The sequence below is a fragment of the Stegastes partitus genome, unplaced genomic scaffold (assembly GCF_000690725.1).
Source record: "Stegastes partitus isolate 25-593 unplaced genomic scaffold, Stegastes_partitus-1.0.2 Scaffold2184, whole genome shotgun sequence".
In the NCBI taxonomy this organism is placed as follows: Eukaryota; Metazoa; Chordata; class Actinopteri; family Pomacentridae; genus Stegastes; species Stegastes partitus.
Genome location: NW_007579915.1, coordinates 44,220 through 67,943, shown reverse-complemented (window position 1 = coordinate 67,943; position 23,724 = coordinate 44,220). Strand labels below are relative to the sequence as shown.

The 23,724-nt window shown below is 43.5% G+C and overlaps 2 protein-coding genes across 12 annotated transcripts in view; one reads left to right on the top strand and one right to left on the bottom strand.

Moving 5' to 3' along the window:
- The first annotated feature begins 7,498 nt into the window (after nt 1-7,498).
- gosr2 (golgi SNAP receptor complex member 2) lies at nt 7,499-14,260 on the top strand. Its single transcript, XM_008304292.1, has 7 exons — nt 7,499-7,512; nt 9,950-10,107; nt 10,379-10,443; nt 11,209-11,317; nt 12,281-12,413; nt 12,539-12,679; nt 13,143-14,260. Exons 2-7 carry the CDS (start codon nt 10,079-10,081, stop codon nt 13,302-13,304), a joined length of 639 nt encoding a protein of 212 aa, XP_008302514.1. The 5' UTR covers nt 7,499-7,512; nt 9,950-10,078; the 3' UTR covers nt 13,305-14,260.
- A 301-nt stretch (nt 14,261-14,561) lies between these two features.
- gpatch8 (G patch domain containing 8) overlaps nt 14,562-23,724 on the bottom strand; it is a 28,446-nt gene continuing 19,283 nt past the window's right edge. For 9 of the 11 annotated variants that reach the window (XM_008304281.1, XM_008304288.1, XM_008304289.1 and 6 more), the window contains 5 exons: nt 22,172-22,239; nt 20,483-20,569; nt 20,150-20,293; nt 19,898-20,028; nt 14,562-19,650 (listed from right to left, as the gene is read on the bottom strand). In XM_008304281.1, the coding sequence (XP_008302503.1) occupies nt 15,801-19,650; nt 19,898-20,028; nt 20,150-20,293; nt 20,483-20,569; nt 22,172-22,239 (4,280 nt within the window). In that variant the 3' untranslated portion in view covers nt 14,562-15,800. The remainder of the gene's footprint in view (nt 19,651-19,897; nt 20,029-20,149; nt 20,294-20,482; nt 20,570-22,171; nt 22,240-23,724) is intronic. The other 2 variants (XM_008304290.1, XM_008304291.1) reach the window with 1 other exon arrangement.

Genomic DNA, 23,724 nt, shown 5'->3' with positions numbered 1-23,724 from the left:
ACTATACTAACTGATACCAAAAATAGTTACTCGGCACAGCTAGAAATGTTACTAATTGCAACTTCATTTGTTTCCATACTTATCTCCTATCTGCTCTATGGAGACACTGCCTGCGGTTCAGCCCAGTTATGCTGAACAGTCCTTGTGTTTTTAAGCTGTAGCTGGGTCACTCATGGCTTCTTGATTGTGCAGAATTGTTAATTTTTGTACCAAATGTGTTGAGATGGATTTTTTAAAACATTTCTTTTATGAGGCATTAACAATATACTGAGCAAACAAACATGATTTGTTCAAGGACCATCAGAAAGTTGAACATTGTAGGATTTTTTGTTTGTTTGTTTTTACGGTTTTAGTTCTAATAAATGGTGTAATTTTAGCATTTTTTATTTAAAAAAACAAACAAACATGCCTTTAAGTCAAGAGTTAACACCAGTTGCCAGTATTCTCAATTTCCAAAAGCATTGCTTTGAAAATTGACAGAAAATTAATTAAACTATTTAGATAATGACTTAACCTTTTAAGTATTTTCTTTAGAAAAATGCCCCAAAAAATGTCTCTTGCTTCAAAAAATGTCTAGATATTTGTTCATTATCTTTATCTTTCATGAAATTCCCCAAAATATCTCTGAGGTTTAGACTGTTGGCTGAAAAAAACAAGCTATTTAAATGTGACTGCTTGACCTTTGCAGTATTGCTCTACAGGGATGGCAATGTCAGTCACTTCAGTCTTTCCTCTTTGATAAAGTTTATAGTCAGGGCTGCTCAGGATCACCTGAACTGTCCCTTAGTTATGCTGTTATAGGTTTAGACTGCTGAGGAACGTCCCATGATGCACTGGGCTTCTCTCCTCTACTCTTCTTTCTCTGTCTTCCATATATTTATATAGCACCATTACACATCATTAACTCTGTGTTTCCCCCTAGATCCTGTGCTATCTCGGCAGGTGTCTCTAGATCTTCATGCCTCTGATCTGCAGTCGCTGGCTCCAAAATGTTCATTGTTCTGTTCTGTTGCTTGCTCTCCATCTGCTATCCCCATCCAAACCCCTCCTGCTATACCCACCCCTCTCATCCCCACTCTCACCCCAACTGGTCGAGGCAGATGGCTACCTTCCCTGAGCCTGGTTCTGTCCGAGGTTTTTTTTTTCCCTCCCCATTACAGTTTTTTTTTTCCCCCCACCGTTGTCAACTGTTTGCTCATAGGGAATATAAAGTAAACCCTGGATTGCTTGGTTGTCTGTTTAGAATCCGTAAGGTCTTCACCTTACTATGTGAAGTGCTGTGAGATGACATATGTTGTGAATTGGCGCTATATAAATCATATGAACTGAACTGAATGGGATTGCCATAAAGTTCTGAGCAGAAATCATCATTTGCTGAGGATGCATCCTACTGACCTTGATCAGCTTCTGACTTTTATTTAGGTCAAAATGTTAAACATTCCGTACTTAATTGTACTTTGTGTTTAATGCTAATCAGCAGATGGATGGTTCAGGTGACCCAGTCCCGAGTGGCCAAGGCGCATACCACATGGGCACAGATGCCCCCGAGGAGGGAGTCGCTGGCCTGATTCCCAGCTGTGGACCACCTGCTGCATGACATTCCCCTACTCTCCTTCCCCATATTTCCTGTCTCCCTCCACTGTCACTTTCAAATAAAGGCAAAAAATGCCCCCCAAGAATATTTATATCTTTAAAAAAAAAAAAATCATCTAAACAGAAACCTGAGCATGTTAGCAATGAGATTGTGAGCATTCAACTCAAAACTCCTGCAAGGCAGCTTACTTTGTTAAACAAAAGTGGACATATTTGTTGGTATTAAAGAAACTTCCCAAGTAAAGCAAAGACCAAAAAAAATAAAAAAAATGGACATAATCGGGTTGGATGCTTGAGGATGTGGCTTCTAGCAGGAAGACAAAGCATGGCACAGCAGATAGCACTGTGTACTGCAACAGTAGTTTCTTGTGAACCGGTTTCACACAGCAGAGATACCTACAAATGTTTACTGGATTCCTTTTGAGCGGTCCACGGTGAGCTCCCCCATTGGGAAGCTCCCGGGGGAGGCTGTTCCCATGCTGCTCGACAGTAACACCTGCAGCACTAACAGTAGAGTTTACACGACAGCCGCTGTGATAGGGCACGATAAGACCTCACGCACCTTCATAACTGACTCCTCTTTCTAAACGCACGGTACGCCTCTTGGTTTTTCTCTCACAAAAAACACATACAGCTGCACACACTCTCTGACCTCCATCACAACCAAAACAAAACTTTCCCACATCAACAATGTCCAAGTAAGAACAACACAGATAAAGTCCAGAGCTATGTGTTCTCTCAACCAGCAACATCTCTTGAAAAATAAGTCTGTTATGTTGTCTGTGATTATTAGTAATATCTGTAGCTACACTTTAATTTCCATGAGTGTATTCAGACACACAATGATGGTGCCATCCGAATCTGTTGTCTTTTGAGCTCTGTGAACACACACACACACACACACTCCGGCTAACTGACATGTACGACTTAATCATGAGTGTGGTTTTAGAGTGCGTGCATGACTGTGGGTAGGAAGCTGTCAGGCGGGGGAAGCCCGGCGCAGGGCTCCGTGCCATCGCTGTTGACGTTCCCATCCTCGCTAAGCCGTCATCCAGCCAAGGGGGTGGACGGCATCTCGTCCTCAGAGGTCTAGGTGTCGCAGGTGGTATGGCTGCAGGGCTGAGTGCGTCTGACAGCTGTATGATCGCTCTATCCTCTGTGAGATCACATGAAGTAAAGTAAAGAGGTGGAATTAATGGGGGCTGGTTGCCTTCTCCCAGCGGGGCACCTCTTTCTTCACTCTAGAGGGAAGGAAAAAGGGTTAAAAGACACCTTTAGAAGCAGTTTTAGACAGTTTTGAATCAAGGGTGGGGATTGTGTGCAGACTGGGAATAAATAACAACGCATCAAGACTTAAATTCAAAACTCAGGTAAGAACAAACTACAAATTCTTGATAAGTACAAGATTTGTTCAGTGTTTTACAGTGTCTATTGAAAAGAATTCACCACCTTTGGAAGTTTCCCCCTTTCCTCACATTCAAACCTACAAACAATTTAGAATCATCAATTAACCTCAACATGTTTCTGGACCTTGTGGGAGGAAGCCGGAGAACCCGAAGCGAACCCACGCTGCATGAGGAGAACATGCAAACTCCACGCAGAAAGATCCCGGGTGTCCTCACCGGGATGCGAACCGGCGACTTTCTTGCTGCCCTGACAAGAAAATACAAAAAAATAAATAAAATCATTTAATGGTCAAAGGTGCATCTACTAACCCGAAGGGAGTGAATACTTGCGCAGTCACTTATTCTTTAATACATTAATTGGCATTACTTTGTAGAAATGTGTTTTCCCTTTGACACTAAAGACACTTTTTTGTAAGTTCTTGTCCACAAAGCCCAAGTATATTGGCTGTGAATCAATGTTGGAGCGCTATAAAAAGGAGAAACTTCCAAAGGGAGCAAATATTTGAAAACTTTAACTATTCCAGTATTAAATAACACCTATAAATAGCTGCATGATGTAACTACACATAACCTTTGCACAGACTAAAGGACAATGCACTCCAGGTTTTGCATCTGTTTGTGGTTGTTTTGTGTCACTTAAAAGTTGTTTTGCATCTCTTTGTAGCTCTTTTTGCACTGACTCGCATTTCATCACTGACAGCAACAACACACATCACACACTGGGTAGGTGGTGGCAACAGAGGGGTCGTCCTTCAGATTCCTGGGGAAGGATTGAGAAGGAACTGTGCCACCTCTGGCCAGTTCTCCGGAGCCCTTTCCCACCAAAACCCACCGGGACGTTGGGAGCTTATGAGTTTCTCCTGTCATCTCTGACAGGCCCTCATTTGCTTTCATTCAGCGTCTCATCACAGCTTCAAAGACGAGTGGCTCATCTCCCTCAGGGGGGGAGCAAGAAGATCAGTGTGCCTTCAAAAAATGACTGGTATCCAAAAATTGTTGACCCAAGGCAATTTTGCTCCTCATAATTGGCTTCTTCACTCTGTCTGTCTTGGGCAATCATTGCAAAGTTATGATGTATTATACTGCCTGGAAAACATCATTAAGTACATTGTGTAGAAGTGATTCAATAACATATCATTTTCCCCTGATGAGCCAAACAGTGTTATTGCGGGGAGGGGGCAAACTCCAAGTACACTGAGTGCTTTCTTCCTCTACTGAGCAATAACTCTGCTGCCGTGTTGTCTAACCAGGACAGGGAGACTGATCCAGCACTATGCTTTGTTTAGTTCCAACAAGTAGGAAGTATTCACATAACTTTCTAATGTGCATATCTCTACCGCTAATATTTTAGTGGCAGAAATTATTTAGACATTTCTGCACGCGGATCCAAGTCTGCGTTAAAATACACATTTAGCAAAACAATCCATAGCCCACTTGTGCCATGATATGTGATTTTTTTTGTTTTTACTCCACTACATTTATTTCACAGCTGAGTTATTCGATTGCAAATCATCAAGGGCCTTCTGCTCAACCATCTCTGATTTGCTTAAACTTCTTCTTTTTTTTGTTTTTAACAAAAATTGCCCGTTGACTCACTTTCAGCACATTTTTTACACGTTGATATTTGAAGCTATGTTTGATCCACAACTTCTTAAATGTTTATTGATTAGGATTCTGCAAAATTGGACAAGCAGATCAAATAATCTCTGACTATGGTTGAGTTGAATGATGAGAGGTTCAGACTTTTGTCTTTGACAGTTTCTGAAATATTGTCATTGAAACAACCTCAGATTTCAATGTGGCGATTCCACAATAAAATCTTAGAAAGGATTTGATGTATCAAGTTAAAATTTCACAAATATCTTTGATCATATCCATATTTAATGCTATATTTTTTTGGCAAACCAGATGCTTGATCAGAAATTGTTTTCAAAAAGTTACTCTACAGGTTATTTTTTTTATAAGCGTGTGGTGAATTTATGAAATATACATTGTTATACATGAAATGAAAAAGCAGTATGTGAATTTGTTTATGCTGTCTCTGACCTGAGGACACTAAGATAATGGTTTCATGTAAACAAAGTGCTAATAGTATCCCAGTAAAATAGACATTTTTGATAATCTGAGACAAAGCTTGGTGGAAGTGATATTTGGACAGAATCCTAAGTCTGCACTATCATAGTGAGATTTTTATGTCCATGTGATACCTGGGTCAGTCAGACTGGAGTGATCGAGCTCCACACCTGGAGTCTGGATTCCAGTTTGAGCCCGTGGTGCTCAGGTGTGGAGGAAAACCAGTAAGCTCATCTCATCCTTTCCTCAGGGCTGAAACAAAGGACAGACAGAGAGAACCCCACGACCTTCAGAGAGAGAGAGAGAGAGGTAAATGTGCCTCATGTACTGCTCAGAAATGGTTTGAGGGGGGGTTTATTCAACCTTCTCTCTTCTTCTTCTTCTCAACTCTGAGCAACAGGTTAAGGCTGTGCACATCCAGCCTCTGCCCTCAGGATATGTTATGACAACCGAAAACGGTGAACAGCGAGAGCAAGAAGTGGCATGAACAGATCTCAAGGTTTCTGACATGTGGGGGTGGGTGAAAAGGACCTCTGTTGAGAAGTGTCTAGCCTGGAGATACAACCATCAACTCATGTACCATCAGGCCGCCGTGGAAAACTGTCTGGGCCGACTTCTGGTTACTGTGCTGATGGAGGAAAACAAATACAGCTATCAGTGGCAAACAGGAGCTTGTAGCAGCTCACAACACTAATTATGTTAAAGGATGCTTGAGTTTGCTTTGCTTGCTCCTGGACTCATTGATTCTCCCCCCTCCTAAATCGGCAGGCACCACAGTGACGGAGGTTCTGGGGTGAGGTGATTGAGATGTGGTTTTGTTAATGCGCCAGGCAGCGCCCCGGGATGATTTTCCTCCCACTAAATCACCAAGGAGCTATTGTGAAATTTTCACAACTTGTTCTGGGAAATCCAATCATGCCACTTTCACACATTACTTCTTGACAGACAGTCTGTGGCTGGCAAATTCACAAACAATCCATCTCCCTTCTCTGTCATCCTCCCCTCAGTGATTTGTGACCTGCAATCTCACCTCACTATGAAAAGTTTTATATTATTAGTTTTGGTGTCTCTGACTGCAGGCAAGATGGAAGCTTCTGGACGGACAAACAGGAATATTCTGACACCTATCTGTGGAAAAAAACAGAAGATAGCCTAATTAGAGCCAGTCAAGGGGAGATGACAAAAGCTAGCCTCAGGAGATGTTTCTCAGAGTCTTTCCTGTCACATGTCTGCATGTCAACAGATTATACCACACGCTCAGAACTTGTCATAGTAGGCCAAAGGATCTCTGTCAGCTATAACATTTAACAGAATATCAAATGTAATGGAAAATGTAGCCGACAGCCCAGATTTAAATTTAGCAAGTTTAAGTGTATAACCTGAAGTGAATTGTCCTTTGTGGAGTGTTTTGAACCGGGAACGTGCATGACATTAAATGCAAACATCTGGTGTCCTGTTTCACTTCAGTGATGCATCACAGCATTTAGGACCTAAACCCAAGAAAGAAAAATCATAAAATGAAATAAATAACAGAATTAGTGTTGGGTTTCTTAACAGCTTGTCTACACTGATTGATTGAAGCTATCTATATGATAAAATAAGACTGAAATGTTCGACATGGTAATGACATATTACACATGAAATTACAATGCTGCATTTGAAACATGAAACATTACATTGACAATGTTGTACATCACCACGAAACATTGCACATGTAATCAAAATATGGCATATGAAAATGTAATGTTACTCGTGACAGTGAAATTGCACAAACAACTGAGAAAAACAACACTGCAAATGATATTGATATTGTTCAGTTCCACGTGTGCAATGTGTCAGCTGTGATTTCTGCAGAGGAGGGGGATTGACACAGTTTGATGAACACTGTTTTTTTTTTCTTTTAAATTAATAATGCTAAGATATTATATAATATTATTATTAGTATTCACAAAACACTCACAAAGACACCGCCTCGCTCTGTACAGTCGTGGCCAAAAGTTTTGAGAATGACACAAATATTAATTTTCACAAAGTCTGCTGCTTCAGTTTTTATAATGGCAATTTGCATATACTCCAGAATGTTATGAGGAGTGATGAGATCAACTGCAATTAACTGCAAAGTCCCTCTTTGCCTTGAAAATGAACTTAATCTCAAAAAAGACATTTCAGCCCTGCCACAAAAGGACCAGCTGACATCATTTCAGTGATTCTCCCATTAACACGGTGTGGGTGTTGATGAGAACAAGGCTGGAGATCAATCTGTCATGCTGACTGAGTTCGAATAACAGACTGGATGCTTTATAAGGAGGATGGTGCTTGACATCATCGCTCCTCTTCTGTTAATCATGGTTACCTACAAGGAAACACGTGCAGTCATCATTATGATGCACAAAAAGGGCTTAACAGGCAGGTTTATAGCAGCTAGTGAGATTGCACCTCGGTCAACCATCTGTCAGCCAATCAAGAACTTCAAGGAGAGAGGTTCAATTGTTGCAAAAAAGGCTCCAGGGTCCCCCAGAAAGTTCAGCAAGCACCAGGACCTTCTCCTAAAGTTGATTCAGCTGTGGGATTGGGCCACCATCAATGCAGAGCTTGCTCAGGAATGGCAACAGGCAAGTGTGAGTGCATCTGCACGCACAGTGAGGTGAAGACTTTTAGAAGAAGGTCTAGTGTCAAGAAGGGCAGCAAAGAAGTCACTTCTCTCCAGAAAAAAACATCAGGGACAGACTGATATTCTGCAAAAGGTACAGGGATTGGACTGCTGAGGACTGGGGTAACGTCATTTTCTCTGATGAAATCCCTTTCTGATGTTTGGGGCATCTGGAAAAAAGCTTGTTTGGAGAAGACAAGGTGAGCGCTCCCACCAGTCCTGTGTCATGCCAACAGTACAGCATCCTGAGACCATTCATGTGTGGGGTTGCTTCTCAGTCAAGGGAGTGGGCTCACTCACAATTTTGCCTAAAAACACAAATAAAGAATGGTACCAGAACATCCTCCGAAAGCAACTTCTCCCAACCATTGAAGAGCAGTTTGGTGATGAACAATGCCTTTTCCAGCATGGTGGAGCATCTTGCCATAAAGCAAAAGTAATAACTAAATGGCTCAGGGAACAAAACATGAAGATTTTGGGTCCATGGCCAGGAAACTCCCCAGATCTTAATCCCATTGAGAACTTGTGGTCAATCCTCAAGACGTGAGTGGACAAACAAAAACCCACAAATTCTGACAAACTCCAAGCATTGATTATGCAAGAATGGGCTGCCAACAGTCAGGATTTGGTCCAGAAGTTGATTGACAGCATGCCAGGGAGAATTGCAGAGGTCTTGAAAAAGAAGGGTCCACATTGCAAATATTGACTTGTTGCATGAACTCAGTGTAATTGTCAATAAAGGCTTTTGATACTTATGAAATGCTTGTAATTATATTTCAGTATACCATAAAAACATCTGACAAAAACACCTAAAACCCTGAGAGCAGCAGACCTTGNAAACTTGCAGGATTGCGGCCCTCGAGGACCGGAGTTCGAGACCCCTGCTTTAAAAGGAGGATGGTGCTTGACATCATTGCTCCTCTTCTGTTACTCATGGTTACCTACAAGGAAACACGTGCAGTCATCATTATGATGCACAAAAAGGGCTTAACAGGCAGGTTTATAGCAGCTGGTAAGATTGCACCTCGGTCAACCATCTGTCAGACAATCAAGAACTTCAAGGAGAAAGGTTCAATTGTTGCAAAAAAGGCTCCAGGGTCCCCCAGAAAGTTCAGCAAGCACCAGGACCTTCTCCTAAAGTTGATTCAGCTGCGGGATCGGGCCACCATCAGTGCAGAGCTTGCTCAGGAATGGCAACAGGCAAGTGTGAGTGCATCTGCATGCACAGTGAGGTGAAGACTTTTAGAGGAAGGCCTGGTGTCAAGAAGGGCAACAAAGAAGTCACTTCTCTCCAGAAAAAAACCAAGGTACAGGGATTGGACTGCTGAGGACTGGGGTAACGTCATTTTCTCTGATGAAACCCCTTTCTGATTGTTTGGGACATCTGGAAAAAAGCTTGTTTGGAGAAGACAAGGTGAGCGCTACCATCAGTCCTGTGTCATGCCAACAGTAAAGCATCCTGAGACTATTCATGTGTGGGGTTGCTTCTCAGTCAAGGGAGTGGGTTCACTCACAATTTTGCCTAAAAACACAAATAAAGAATGGTACCAGAACATCCTCCGAGAGCAACTTCTCCCAACCACTGAAAAGCAGTTTGGTGATGAACAATGCCTTTTTCAGCATGATGGAGCATCTTGCCATAAAGCAAAAGTAATAACTAAATGGCTCAGGGAACAAAACATAAAGATTTTGGGTCCATGGCCAGGAAACTCCCCAGATCTTAATCCCATTGAGAACTTGCGGTCAATCCTCAAGACGTGAGTGGACAAACAAAAACCCACAAATTCTGACAAACTCCAAGCATTGATTATGCAAGAATGGGCTGCCATCAGTCAGGATTTGGTCCAAAAGTTGATTGACAGCATGCCAGGGAGAATTGCAGAGGTCTTGAAAAAGAAGGGTCAACATTGCAAATATTGACTTGTTGCATGAACTCAGTGTGATTGTCAATAAAAGCTTTTGATACTTATGAAATGCTTGTAATTATATTTCAGTATACCATAAAAACATCTGACAAAAACACCTAAAACCCTGAGAGCAGCAGACCTTGTGAAAATCTAATATTTGTGTCATTCTCAAAACTTTTGGCCACGACCGTACACGGTAAATGATAAGTGAACATCTGAAACTCCATCCTCGGTGTACTAAATGAGAGGCGGAGTGAGCTCTCTTCGTTTCTGCCCTCTCTGCGCACTGACTCCGCGCAGCTTCCGTACACAAAGCTCAGCTGATGACGTGTTCACTTCCCTACCGTTCGCTAGCTCGCTAGCGTAGCAACCTGTCAGAATAAACGTGTTACAACAAAAGTAGTGTGATAAAGTAACGGAACCCACGGGGTTTCATTCAGTCACGGAAAATGGAGACGCTTTATCACCAGACGAACAAGTGAGTGCGCCTGTCTTCTCGTGGAGCCTGTCAGCTACACTCTGTTAGCTAACTTAGCTAACGTGTCTCACTACTTAACCCAGCTAATTACTCGCCTTTTAACTTCAGTTTCAGCTGAAGCAAACAAATATCAACATGCTGTGGTCATTAGTTATGACAATATTTTCATTCACATTCGTAAAAGTGGAAAAAAAAAAACACACACACACACACAAAAGAGTAAAGTTGGTCTTGGTTTCTGTGCTGTAACGTTATGTTTATTCTGGATTAGGCAAATCCAGGAGGTGCAATCTCTGATGGGAAATCTGGAGAAGACAGACCGTCAGTCGGTCCACTGTGAGTAGACAGCTGTCGTGGTTTATTACATTTATTTCATTCACTGCTCTGCATATGAATGCTGTATCAGTGGTGATGGCATAGTCCACTTTCCTTTGAATGGTTTGTAAAACTCTTCTCAGTACAGGCTCCTTGTTATGGCTGCCTGTCACTCCTGTGTATATAATGACAGAGAGGGGGGCTGATTGCTTTCTGGGGATGGTGCCTGCTCCATCAGCTCTGGGCCAGGCTGGTGCCAGGGCAGGAAGCAGTAGGGTGGGTGCAGTGACAGGAGCTGGGAGGGCTTCTACCAGATAATGGTGGGAGCGGGGCAACCCTCCTCCACATCCCCTTCACAGATTATGACATCAGCTATTTTAACCCAGAGGAGGATGTAAGCCTCTGCATTGACTAATTAGAGAGACTCCACTGATGGGTGCCACACTAAGGGATTTTGGTACAGTGTGGCCAGGTACACATCTGCAGTAACCTGGGATTAAGCATGTCTCAGAAAGTGTTAGAAAATCTGACTTTGAACTGCAAGAATCGGTTTATCATTTAGTCAAATAGTTTTAAAAATGTAATTATTCACCCTGGAGGTTGCTGGCTATAACTTCACATTGTTAGAATTTCCCGTTTTTCATGATATAAATAAGTAAACCATTCACTTTTCACTTTGGACTGTTCGTAAATGATGTTAAGCTACTGCTGGTTATAATTGTACCAAATTAACTCTCCCTTTCCCTTTCCCCTAATTTTTTCTTCTTCTTTCTCTCAACTTAAAAGTGTTAGAGAACGAACTACAAGCTAGAATCGACCAGATCTTCAATCATTTAGAACGCCTTGAGATCCTGGCCAACAAGGAACCACCGAACCGCCGCCAGAACGCCAAATTGTGAGTTTGTAGTGCGTCAATTGAGGGTGACTGTAAAGCCCCAAAACTGGTAGGGTGAGCCATATCTCATATAGTTGCAGGCAGGCTGTAGAAGATGAGACAGGCAGCCCTGTCCTGCCCTGTGGCGACGTGGCTCTATGAAAACTTTTCCTCAGAAGCCCCGTCATCACCGGCATTCCTGCTGCATCGGGCAAAGATTCATTTCTGAGCTGGGTAAACAGGCCTTAGGGGACACAGTACACCCCATCCCACAGCACTCCTGTGATCTTAGTAGGTCTCCAGTGGGGCCTGAGTTGAAGCTAAGGAGAGCGGGAGACTGTGAGACACTCTTCATTCCAACTGCCAGAGATTCAAGGGCAAAAGAAATGTTCTCATCATCCAGAGCCACTATGAATGCTTAGAATTGTGTATCAGGCGCAATCAGAAAAAGTATATGAAGAAAGTGAGCAAGACTTTTAAAGAGCTTTTCAATACCACACAGAGGTAATACCCTTTTCATGGTCGTGACACAAAATGACAACCAGTACATACTACAGGGCTTCCGATTATTCATCAAGTACGGGAATTTACTGACTTTTATATCAGTGTAAATTCTCCGTAATTAATACCAAGATGAGTAGCAGAGAACTGACGAATAGATTAACCAATAAGACAGCGCTAGTTCATGTAAGTTTTCATTGACGCTTTGCCATGACGAGAATAAACCTTAAAATTAAGTTATAAGCGAGTACCGTCTCCTGCCAGCTTAAAATCAGATACTAAAATAGCTACAACCAATGTACCTACCACAGCAGGCATGAAAAATGATATAACGTCAATGTAAATGAGTGTAAAGGCTTTTTAATAGAACATTCTCAGGTATTTTTTTATGTAATTGAATCCAGTCTTTTGTATACCTGTTAAAATAAAGAATGTTTTTTGTACTTGCAAAACTAAATAAAGATGTTTTATTCTTTCCCTCAGACGAGTGAACCAGCTTAAATATGATGTTCAGCACCTCCGGACTGCCCTACAAAATTTCCAACACCGACGCTATGCCAGAGAGGCCCAGGAGCTGGAGAGGGAGGAACTCATGAACCGCAAATTCACCACCAATGTGAGTCATGTGTATGTTTGAACAGAGTGGACAGTAAACCACACAAGAGTGATCAAACTTACAGAAACTTACAGATGTGTCAGGCCCGAGCTTAATAATGTAGAATAAAAAATGTTGTTCAACAGGACGCAGATACCACCATCCCCATAGATGAGACCCTACAGTTCCAATCTAACTTGCACAACGCACACAGAGGCATGGACGACCTCCTGGGCAGCGGCACGAACATCCTCAACGGCCTCCGAGATCAGAGATCGACACTGTCGGTACGTGGCAACAGTCGATTTAGCAGAATAAATCTCCATCAGTAGCTGCACAAAGGAAACACTATATAAAGGTGAATTGAATTATAGTTCCTGACCCAGTTTCTGCTGTCCACATCAATCACAATAGTCCTATTGTTAGTCTGCATATGCTCACTGAGAGGGTGAGTCCTTGTTTCCAGGGAGGAGATGGGCTTCCTGGCTTTGCTTCAGGCCTCTTCTTATCAGGGTGTGTCTGTTGATCAGCACTCACAGCCTGGTTGTCTAGCCATGAGAAACTTCTGACGGAGTGGCGCGTCAGGGAGGGTGTTGGCACTCAGCGTCTCCCACAATCAGCGAATTAGTGTGGATAATTACAATGTGGTCGTGTAGTGCCAACGCTGTGTGTATTTACGGCTGCTATAGTCTTAATCTGTCACGTGATTATTGCTGCTGACACCAGTGTGGCTGTTTTGGCTCTGCACAGGGGACCCACAAGAAGATGCTGGATGTGGCCAACATGTTGGGGCTGTCGAACACAGTGATGAGACTTATAGAAAGGCGAGCCACCCAGGATAAGTTCATCATGATCGGAGGCATGCTGCTGACCTGCGTCTTCATGTTCCTGGTGATCAGATACCTGGGCTGACCACCATCCATCCACAATGACGATTTTCAATCAGTCGAGGACATTTCCGCAGCACATCATCCCTCATGATATGAATTTTTAACATTAAAGTAATTTTTATAAATTGTGCCATTATATTCAGCTTTGTTTTATTTTAGGTTGGAGACCTTAATTACAGACAGTATTTTTTCTGATGTTGATCTGATGTTGAACTTTCCTGATCAGCTTTCCTCCAGATACTGCCACACACCCATTTTTATCAAACCACTTCTGTAAAAACTGTAAATCACTCTTGTGACTGTGCCCAAATAGCTTCTTCGAAATACTTCCAATAGCTATTTATACTGAACTTTTTTGAAAAGCTGTTTGTTTTGTTCCTTCAGTTGTCATTAATACTGTCAGTGTCACTATGCCTTGTCCAGCATGGTTCATAGAGAAACAGAAATACTGGTGTGAAAATGTTCATAATGCTGTGTCTCATTACACTGCAACTCCAGAATACTCACAGGAGAATCTTTGGTTTTACGGATCATTTTGTACAGTCCATACCAGCTTAGTAGGTACACCTGGCTGATACGACAAGTCCAATACAAGACGACGACAAAGTGTGACGAACAGGAAAATAAAAAAGCATCAGTATAATGTGGTGCAATTCAGCAGCACGATAAACTACAACCTCTAAATTGTCAAAGAGTTCAATTAACACATCGTAAAAGCACTTTAATAAAAACTGGAAATTCAGATCTTGATGGTTTATTGCAGTATTAGACTATATTAGCAAGCTGTACCTAACAGACTGGGAAATGGCTGTATGTTATACACCCAAGATAAGCAGGATGGCAACAAAGGTCCACTGAGAAATACAATGGAATCAACAGCCCTTTCCTAATGGTTACATGTTCTCTCTTGGGTCTAGTCTCACTGTGCGAGTGATTTCATTCTCCTAACAGAATAAAACATGCATCATTTCCTTTGTAGATCTTCGTCTAATGGTTCTGCTGGTAACAGTAATTGCATTTTTTTGCAGCACTAATAGTAGTTTATGAATTTAAAGGCATGCTACATTCCCCATTATTAGGAGTTTTGTAGGTTTATTGCTCATGCAAGTCTATTCAGTGTGACTAGAGCGCCATCTACTGTTTCATGTTTGACACTGACATCTTCAGTAACCAGGCGAACTTAATGGAAATATGACCAGATCTTCCTTAAAAATGTGCCATCATTCTTGTGGCTTTTAAGTGTTTATATCAAGCAATTTATATTATGGAAAACAACACATGAACTCAATTTTTTATTTGCTGAAACAAGAGTTAAGTTTTTAAAAAATACAGAGTTGCTACTTTTAGACAGATCACCATCGTATGCCATCCCAGCCCAACCTTTGCTGGCAAGATTTAGAAATAACCTTGATAAAATACGCAAGTGTCCATCTTCTGTCCGACTCCTCGTTCTGCTTTTTCCAATAGCAGTCTCAACCCTCTGTGAGTGTTAATAGGTTAATCTACAGCAGTTTTATTTACAAAATTACACAAAAGCCAAACACAACCCTTCTTTTGAAGAGCATCTTGGAAAATAATTTAAAAACAGAAAAATACAATTATTGCAGTATACTACAATCTTATTGTTACATGATGCAAAAGCACCATCTCGATGTACAGATTTCAGTGCAATTCATTCAGACGTACCCTCACCACAGGGAACATAAGCTTTGCCTCAGAATATAAGGGATGCTAAGACCTTCACATCACATTGTTATCCCGTCATTTAGAGATGGCTTCTGATGTGACATTGTCATACCGGCTTGGACACCGTAGCTCTAATTTCCTATGTCCATCGCTAGTGGGATTCTTCACATTACACACTGATATATGTACAAGTTACTGCATTACAAATTATTTTGAGTCCAATAGAGAGCAAGTAGTCATATGAGAACATAAACAATATCAGTAATTATGAAATAGTCCATCTGTGAAAGGTACATTACATAGGTGAAGCAGTTCATCTCTAGAACAATATGAGTTCTTCCTCCTCTCCTAATGTGATCCTGCTTATATTAATTAGCCATTATGTGTCTCTTTGGCTGCCAAAATGAGCAAAAACTGTGACAATAACATTTTTATGTGGAAAACAAATAAACTCCAGTGGTTTCTTAGACTTCTCAGGCTGTTAATCCACCCCAAATTGGAGTATAAGCCAATGTCGAGAGGAAATCTCTTTAACTCTACACCCTGTCTTAAAAATTCAGGGAAAACGTAAAAAAACAAAAACAATCCCACATGAACCAGAAAAAATGTTAGTGTCGATTTTGTACCAAACACAGGCTGCACCACTTTGTGGCTACAACTTGCTGCACTGTGTAGGCCAGTAAAATGGTGGTTTAATTGACAAGATTCCTGCCTCTCTGCCTGCATGTTGTTACAAAGACTTCATCTGAAACCCTAAACCAAGACAGTTCAGGTTAAGTCTTTCTTCCAGTGGCTGGGTGCTGTGAACATTTGAGTTCACTTTCTTCATTACTCAAGAGCCATGGTTAGGTGGGTGCTGGAGGTCCTGCCCTGAGAAGATTGGGTGTAGAAGTGGGTGGAGCTGGAGAGCTGCTGCTGCAGCAGCTTGGGAGGGTCGGGGCGTGAATAGTGTGGGGTAGAGGGCAGTATGTGGGACATGATGGAGAGCTAAGGGGGTGTGGTGAAGTGCAGAAGCAGGGATAATATGTATAGGCTGACCAGAGAGGAAGGCTGTTGGGTGGGCAGGAATCAGCCCAGCATGTCCAAGTGAGTGTCCCAGAGAATGACCGAGGGAGGGGCCCAAAGGAGACAGGGAAATGGGGGTAAGGTGGTGCTGGGGAATGTGATGTACCTGGGCCAGCTGGGCATGTGCAGGATGCGGGTGATGGGGGTGGGCTGGGTGGATGCCCATTGCTGCAGCAGTGGCTGCATGGTGCTGCAGGATGGCATGTTGCACTGTGGTGATTGATGTGCCGGAAGCTACTGACACAGTTGGCTGCTGAATGTGGATCTGCTGTAGGGCTGGTGGAGGTGGAGCGGGAGCTAAGTTGGCAGCTGCGGCAGCAGCGGCTGCAGCCGCAGCGGCTGAAGGAAATGTCTTGACCTGTTTGGCCAATAGCTGTTGCTGGATGTGCTGTTGTGCAGCCTGTTGCAGCTTACTGTATTTCTCCATCTCCTCTGGTGTGAACGTAATAGGCTGACTTTCCAAAGGAGCCAGTCCGTCCTCCTCAGCCTCCATGCCATCCTCCTCCAAGTTGGGTGGTGGGTACCCAGGGTAAGCGTGCATTGGGGGCTGCTGCTGCTGCATTTCAGGCATGAGGGACTCCATCATAGGGTTCTGGGAAGGATCCTGACTGGGTTCTCCTTGGTATTGGGGCATCATCATGGAGGGCTCCTGTTCAAACAATGGCCGGGGTTCTTGGTGCACCTGGTCTTCTGTAGTGGGGTGCTGTGTCTCTTCTTGAATCACTGTGCTCTGTGGGGCCTCCTCAACTTTCTGGACTGGTGGAGCTGGAGGAGGTGGTGGTGGAGGGAACTCCCTTATAGGTTCTACCAGGATAACCTCTCCATCAGCTTCAGAGCCCTTCCCTACCCCTGATTTCTCTCCCTCATCTGGTCTGGTTAGGGGAATCACTGGTTTCTTCCCTGCCTGCAGTTTACCAAAAAGTGGCAACATGGCTTTGTTTCCCAGGGTTGGCGGTAGTTTGGGACCAAAATATCCCTGTGGTGGGTCCTTAATCTTTATTCCAGATTTTGTTCCTGTAGTAGAATCATCAGAGCTTTTTTTAGACTGAACCTTCTCCAGCAGCTGGCGTGCAGTGAGGGTGTGTTTCTGTTCCCCTGCATCTCGAGACCCCCCTGGCCTCAAACCCAGCGAGCTGGATGAATGGGTGTTGCGGTTAAGGCCTCGTGATGAAGAAGAACGTGGAGACTGGGAGCGGTAGATGCGAGAGCGGTTGAAGTCTCTGCGATGTGTGTCACTGTCCCCTCCGCGCCTGGGGCCTCGTCTGTGAGGGGAGCCTTTGTTTGAACTGGAGGAGCGGCTTGCAGAACTGTGGCTACGGCTGTAGCTACGTCTCCAGGATCTTGCACTGGTGCTGCGGCTCCAGCTGCTGGAGCTTCTTGAGCTGCTCCGATGATGTCGCCGATGCCTCTTCCTGCGGCTGTAGCTGCGTGAACGTGAGCGTGAGTCTTCTGACGAAGAAGAGGAGTACTGATGTCTCCGGGATCGTCTACGTCCCCGGCTCCCTCTCCGCTCATATTCAGAGTCTGATGAACGTTTGGAGTGCCTTCGTCTGCGACCTTCTGTGCTGTAGTCACTGTAGCTGTCAGAGTAGCTGCGGCTACGGTGGCTGTAGGCACTGCTGCCCGCTGAGGAGCGCTCAGAGCTGCTGGAATAAGAGCGACTACGGGAGGTTTGGCCTCGATGGCGCCGACGACTGCTGCCTCGTCTGTCCCCCCGCCTTGATGAACGGCTGCAGGACCGACCAGACTCTTCACTATGGTGGCGCCGCTGTTCCCGCGGACTTGACTTGTGATGACGTGAGCGCTGCGCATTAGAGCCCCCTTCTTCCTCACTCTCACTGCTGGGAGGTCTACCAGGACCAGGACTCTTTTGGGCTGAGGTGGAGCAGGAGGCACTTTGAGATGCACTGGAGTCAGTCTTCTGTCTCTTGGTGCTACTGTGCTCCTCGGAGGAGTTGGCCTTGTCTGTACTTTTTCCAGTTCCTCCGTCCTCTGCTCCAGACTTGCAAGGCACTTCCTTAGCAGCACGTTTCCTCTTCCCCAGTTCCACTCCTGTATTTCCTGTCACTCCTCCCCCTCCAGTCGTCAGCTGAACAGAGGAAGCAACAGCTTTATCTTCTGACTTTGGTTTAGCTTTCTCCTTTTCATCGCCTGTTGCCTCGTCTTGGTCTGGAGCCTTGTTTTTGCTCTTCTTCCGTTTATGTTTTTTCTTCTTTTTGGGCTTGTCTTGTATTTCTTCGGGCTCTCCTTCTGCCTCTTCTGCTGCTCCTTTTTCTTTTCCTTTGCGTTTTGAGTGCTTTGCAGATTTCTTATGCTTCTTCTTTTTCTTTTTTTTCTTTGCACTACTGCTGCCAGTTGTGGGCTTTTGCTCATCATTTTCCGACTGGCCAGGCTCTCCCTTCATCACCGCCTTGTCTTTGTCAGTGCTGGTTCCAGGTTTAGTGGCCATATCTACTTCAGCTGGTGAAGCAGCTACCTCTTGTCCCTTGTCATCAAACTCTTCACCAGGCTTAGGGGACTTAGCCAATTTCCCACCACGCACTCCTTTGTTACGGGAGAGCTTGAAGTCAAAGTAGAGGGGATTACAGCTGTAAGACAGGGAGGGCTGAGCTTTTGTAAATTCAAGGAGTTCAGAGGGCCATTGCAGGGTAGTACTCTCATCTTTACTCAGGACTGGGAAGAAGGGACCAGTGGGGATTTTAGGACCAGTGTTTGAGTCCACAGTATCTTGTGTGCACTCTGCATTTTGAGAAGGTGATATGGGTACAGTGGAAGCTGTGTCTGTTGCACATGTAGATGTATCCTCCTCTGGCTTCACTTTAGGTGATGGAGGAGTTGGCTCTGGGTCAGCAGTTGAAGCGACATTATCTTGTTCTTTTTCAGTTTTACACTCGGCATCATTTGTCTCCATCTGTTCAGAACTTTCTTCAGCCTGTTTCTCCTCCTGCGCCTCTTCCTCGTCTTCATCTTCTTTGCTCTGACACTGTTCAGTGGCCTTCATGAACAACAAAAACTGGAAGTGAGGCTTTACCCGACAGTGAGCAGGAGGAACATAGTGGTAGTACTGAGGCTCCTGTCCAGCATATCCTTCCTCCTTTTTCATCATCATCTTCAGTTTGTTGAGAGTGGAGGCCAGGGAGCCTCCATCATCAGGCTGCTGTACCTCTTCTGTCCCTGCCATACCACATCCTTCTGCTCCTTCACCTCCTCCAGATGGTGCCTTAGGGCTATCTGTGCTGCAGCCAGATGTTTCCTCTTGTACTCCAGCCTTTTCTCCTTCCTGGCCCTCCTCTTCCTCCATAGCCTCCTCACCGTGATCAGCAAACACGGCAGCTGCTGTCTCCAGCTTCACCGGAGCTTTCTTGGCGAATGAGAAGGATACACTGACTTTGGATGCACTGCTGGAGGTTGGAGATGAGGAGGTGTTCTTCCCCAGAGAGAAGCTGATAGTTGGGCCAGGCTTTGGGGAGGATTGATCAGTTTTTTCTGGCAGTGATCCTTCCAGGGCACCGTCTGTCAAACCAAGGCTCTCAGGCATCATATTGTCTCCATCTTCTGACTTCTCTCCATCCACAGCCACTGTGGTTGTTTTGAACATGGGTCCACTTCCGGGAGTACTGAAACATAACACAGAAGTATAACTATCAATATGATTCACTTCTGTCTTTATTTTGGAAAATATGGCCTCGAGACAACACTGAGAGTAAATTGTTAAAATTTCAAATCACTAGTTTAGTTTTACCATGTGGTCTTTGTAAAACATATTATACAATGGTGATTCAAAACACAACAGACTTCAGACTGTGGCATCAATATATGTGTTGGTTGCATCCAGCAGAGGGCACTCCAGGAACAAATTCTCACCGGTCTTGCTGTTTCCTCTGCTCAGCCAGCTCATGCAATCGACGCAGCATCTTTTCTTGCTTCTTTCCATCTTTCCGTGAACGGGACGACACATTACGAGCAAACTCTCTCTGTTTAAGCTCTTTAAGCCTCTGCATAACACAAGGGGAAGAGAAACAAAGCCCATCAGGATCTCAGCTCAATTATCACTCCTAAGTTGTACAATCACAACAGATCTGCATGAAAAGTGCAAGACTTGGTAATGAGCAGTACCTGCTTGTGAGCATGGTCATAAGAGTTAATGTGGTTGTCAAACTCCTGGTGCTTTGTGTACTGTTTGTCACAAAGCTCACAGTAGAAATTTGCTCTTAGGTCTTCCAGAGCCTTGGCGATGGCTTTCTCCTTTTCCATCTGGTCCTATTTTTGGTAAGGAAAAAAAAAAAGAGTAATGAGCAGATGCAAAGGTTCAAAGAGCACAGGGAAACAACAACTACTGGACTACATGTAATCTGTTACCCTCTATATTTAAATAAGTTTACTACAGCACCCCTTCTGGTTATAGAACTGGCAAAAATCATCATTAACACAGAAGCTGAAGGACCTCACCTTGTATTTTTGCCGCAGTTCTTCTGTGTCCTCCTTTTCCACTTCAAGCACTCTTCTCTTCTCTGTGGCATCCTCTGCATAGTCCAGCTAGAAACACAGACACAGCAGTTACACCACTTGCAATGACAGTACTCCAAATCCATCTTCAATGCCATTCAAAAGTGTAACACCATGGAGGCAAGCTGTTATGCTGTGGGCACATCTGGCCTATAGGGGCAACAGAGACAGCACATGCAAACTATAAAAATTATGAATGATGTTGCTTGTGCGTTTTCCTCAATATTTTTGATGCTGACTGACTGCTAATTTTTAGAGACACAATGGATCGTTTTCTGTGAGTAGAACTAGTGCTACTAACTTTACCGGTTTGCTGCACCAGTACATGATTGTGACGGCTTGTCTCTCCTCATTTGGTTTATTAAAAACAATTAACTATGGAGTGTTTCTTCATTGGAACACAGGAACACCTGAATGGATTGTTTCACACATCAGACAGGAAGACACTGAATGAGCCAGTACTATTAAAATAGTACTATGAAAGTACTATTTTCAAAAACAATGGCTAGCATAGTTCCCGTGGCCAGATGCCTAATGACCCCTATGCACTGGTACAAATGGAACCACGTTAAATTTGAACTTGCAAACTCTCCACAAAAGGTCACATATGCAACCACTTTAGAGCCATGACATCAACCCAAGCATAAATCCTTTTTAGTGCAGATAAATGATATTCTGACAAACTGTAAAGGTCAAACATTATTTAAACCAGGAACTGATATTCTAAAAATACAAGGAATGCAGACAGAAGATTTTAAGCACCTATATTGGTATTGAGGTACCCAGCATTAGAGTATCATACTTTATATTCTGTTTCTACACTTGTCAGCGTCTATGCAACAAACATGAACACTGAGGCCAGACGCTGATGTTAGGTGGTGCATTAAAATCCATCTCCAAGGTATTTGAAGGGTTGAAGGGGTCAGGGTCAGCACATGGCAGTTAAAATCTTTAATGCCTTGTGCACAGAATCCCTATTATTCACCACACAGTCATTAATGCAGGATCTCTTTAGAACGTCACCATGTATTGTAGCATTGAGACTTCAGCTCAATTGAGTAATGGGACATATGCCATCCACGAATCTTTCTGCACTGATAAATTTGCATCTGACACAAGTCATTTATTTGGCAAGTGTTCTCTTGGCATCTGCTACTTCGTATGTCTTTACTCCTCCACAGTACAATGTTGTGGAGCTGTACACGATTCCAGCTGAAACTTGGTGCTTGGCACTGTGAATGGTGCTCTTAGCCTCATGTGCATTTTTTCTGCCATGTAAACAGATTTGATGCTCCCAATGATTCTTCCAGAGGCTGTCTGGCCATCGGCAGTGAGCATTGCAATACAAGACCGATATTTTAAAAAAAAATATGCGACTTGTTGTTGCCAACTGGCCCATAACGTTGGGGCTAAACGGATGCTTCTCTGACTTATTTCCACTCAGCTGTAACTGCACTCACACCAGTGTCAAAAGAAGTTCAAAGCAAGTTTATCAAAACATCTTAAACTGTTGCTGGACACTGTCTGCAGTGCGTTGGACCATGGAAAATCTAAATGCTTTTGCCTCTACATTAGTTTCCCACTAAATATAAGATGAACATATATGCACATAGGAAAAAACAAGCATCATACCTCCATCTCCATCCGTCCCATCCCCATGACATCATATTTAAGGATAATGGGCACAGGGTCGGTGCGTCCTGAGGGAAAAGAGACAGAGAGAGGACTAGGTGAGTTTTTTTAAGCTGGAACGAAGGACCAACTCGGAGACAGCCTGCTTTTAGAGCATAGGGTGCTGGGGTTAGAGAATTTTGCCTTGAAGTGCAAAGAGACCAGAAAGCTACAGTGAACCAAACACCAGCTATTCTCACAGCTTACTGCAGCCACCAACTACTGACCAATTTAGCCTTGCTGATACATTTGACCTGGCTGCTGGTTTGCACTTTGAATGAGTCAAATTAGCTGCAACTAGTGTGTTCCTGGTGGGTTAAATGAAGACAAGGGCATTAGGGTTGTTCAGCATTATGTCTTACTACCAAAAAGATGAAGTGCACTAGAAAAAAGATTTTCAGTTGTACGCCAGTCTGTTTCCATATCTTTTTCAGTCTAACTGTGCCGCCCACTACCCCTCCTCCATCCGTTCATCGCTGCAGTCCTGTTAAACCTGAATGCCAAGTTTATCAAGGACGCTACAGCTCGAGGGACTGTGTGGTGTGGCATTTGTGTGTTGTGTGTGTGTGGGGAATTGCAACAGGCCTGCGCAGCTGCTGCCACTGCTCACTGAGCACCACTGCGACATCCTCCATGAGGGGAACAAAGCCTCCTAATATTATCTAAGGCCTATTGCATCATATCTTGCTGAACTGTCTACAGGCTGCCTGACCCTTTGCAAGCCCCTTTTGCTGTCCTCAAGTCCAAATCTGTTCCCTTGTCCCAGGCCCCCTTCCTCATCATGACTGGAGCCGAAAGATTATTTTCCCCTGTCCGCTTAAGCTATGTTACGTAAGCTGTGAAAAGAGCTAGATCAGAAGGAAATTAACTGTAGAAAAATAAACAAACCAAAGACAACCAAAAAACAGAATGAAACATTAAAGATATAAAATATATAAAAATCAAAACTACTTTGGAGATTGACACAGAATTGCTTAATCCACTCATAATCAGCCAAACAAAGCAGAGAGAAAGAGTAAAATTAAAAAAAGGACACAAGCACTGAACTACAGCAGAGTGACGTCACAGGCCAGGTATCGCCATGGTGACAGTGCAAGGGATGGGGATACTTACCTGGTAAAACATGGGTATGAGTAGGAGGAGAAGGAAGGGGAGGACAGACAGACAGACAGATAGATAGATAGATAGATGGATAGATAGACAGGGGAATCTCAAAACAAAAGGCATAAAAAGAATTTGGACTAGTCTGCTGCTCCTGATGCCAGCCAGATACAATTATCGATCTTACTGATAGTGATTATCAATTCAGTTTGGTTTCAGTTTTTTTTTTTTCTGCCCACATATTCAACTTAGGTTGTTTTTTTTCATAAAATCTGTTTTCTATGTATGCCATTGGGCATATGGAAAACCTACAACATTGGGCTTGTACAATTTAACTTTCATTTTTGTGACACCTGCGTCAAGTGGGCACAGGTCGTTAAAGTTAAAATTTCTCTTCTAGAAAGACAAAAACT

Bases quoted from the DNA above. Each gene is read 5' to 3' on its own strand.
- gosr2 (XM_008304292.1), top strand. From the start codon at position 10,079: ATGGAGACGCTTTATCACCAGACGAACAA. The intron at 10,444-11,208 runs GTGAGTAGACAG...TCAACTTAAAAG, and splicing joins AGACCGTCAGTCGGTCCACT to TGTTAGAGAACGAACTACAA. The intron at 12,680-13,142 runs GTACGTGGCAAC...GGCTCTGCACAG, and splicing joins ATCAGAGATCGACACTGTCG to GGGACCCACAAGAAGATGCT.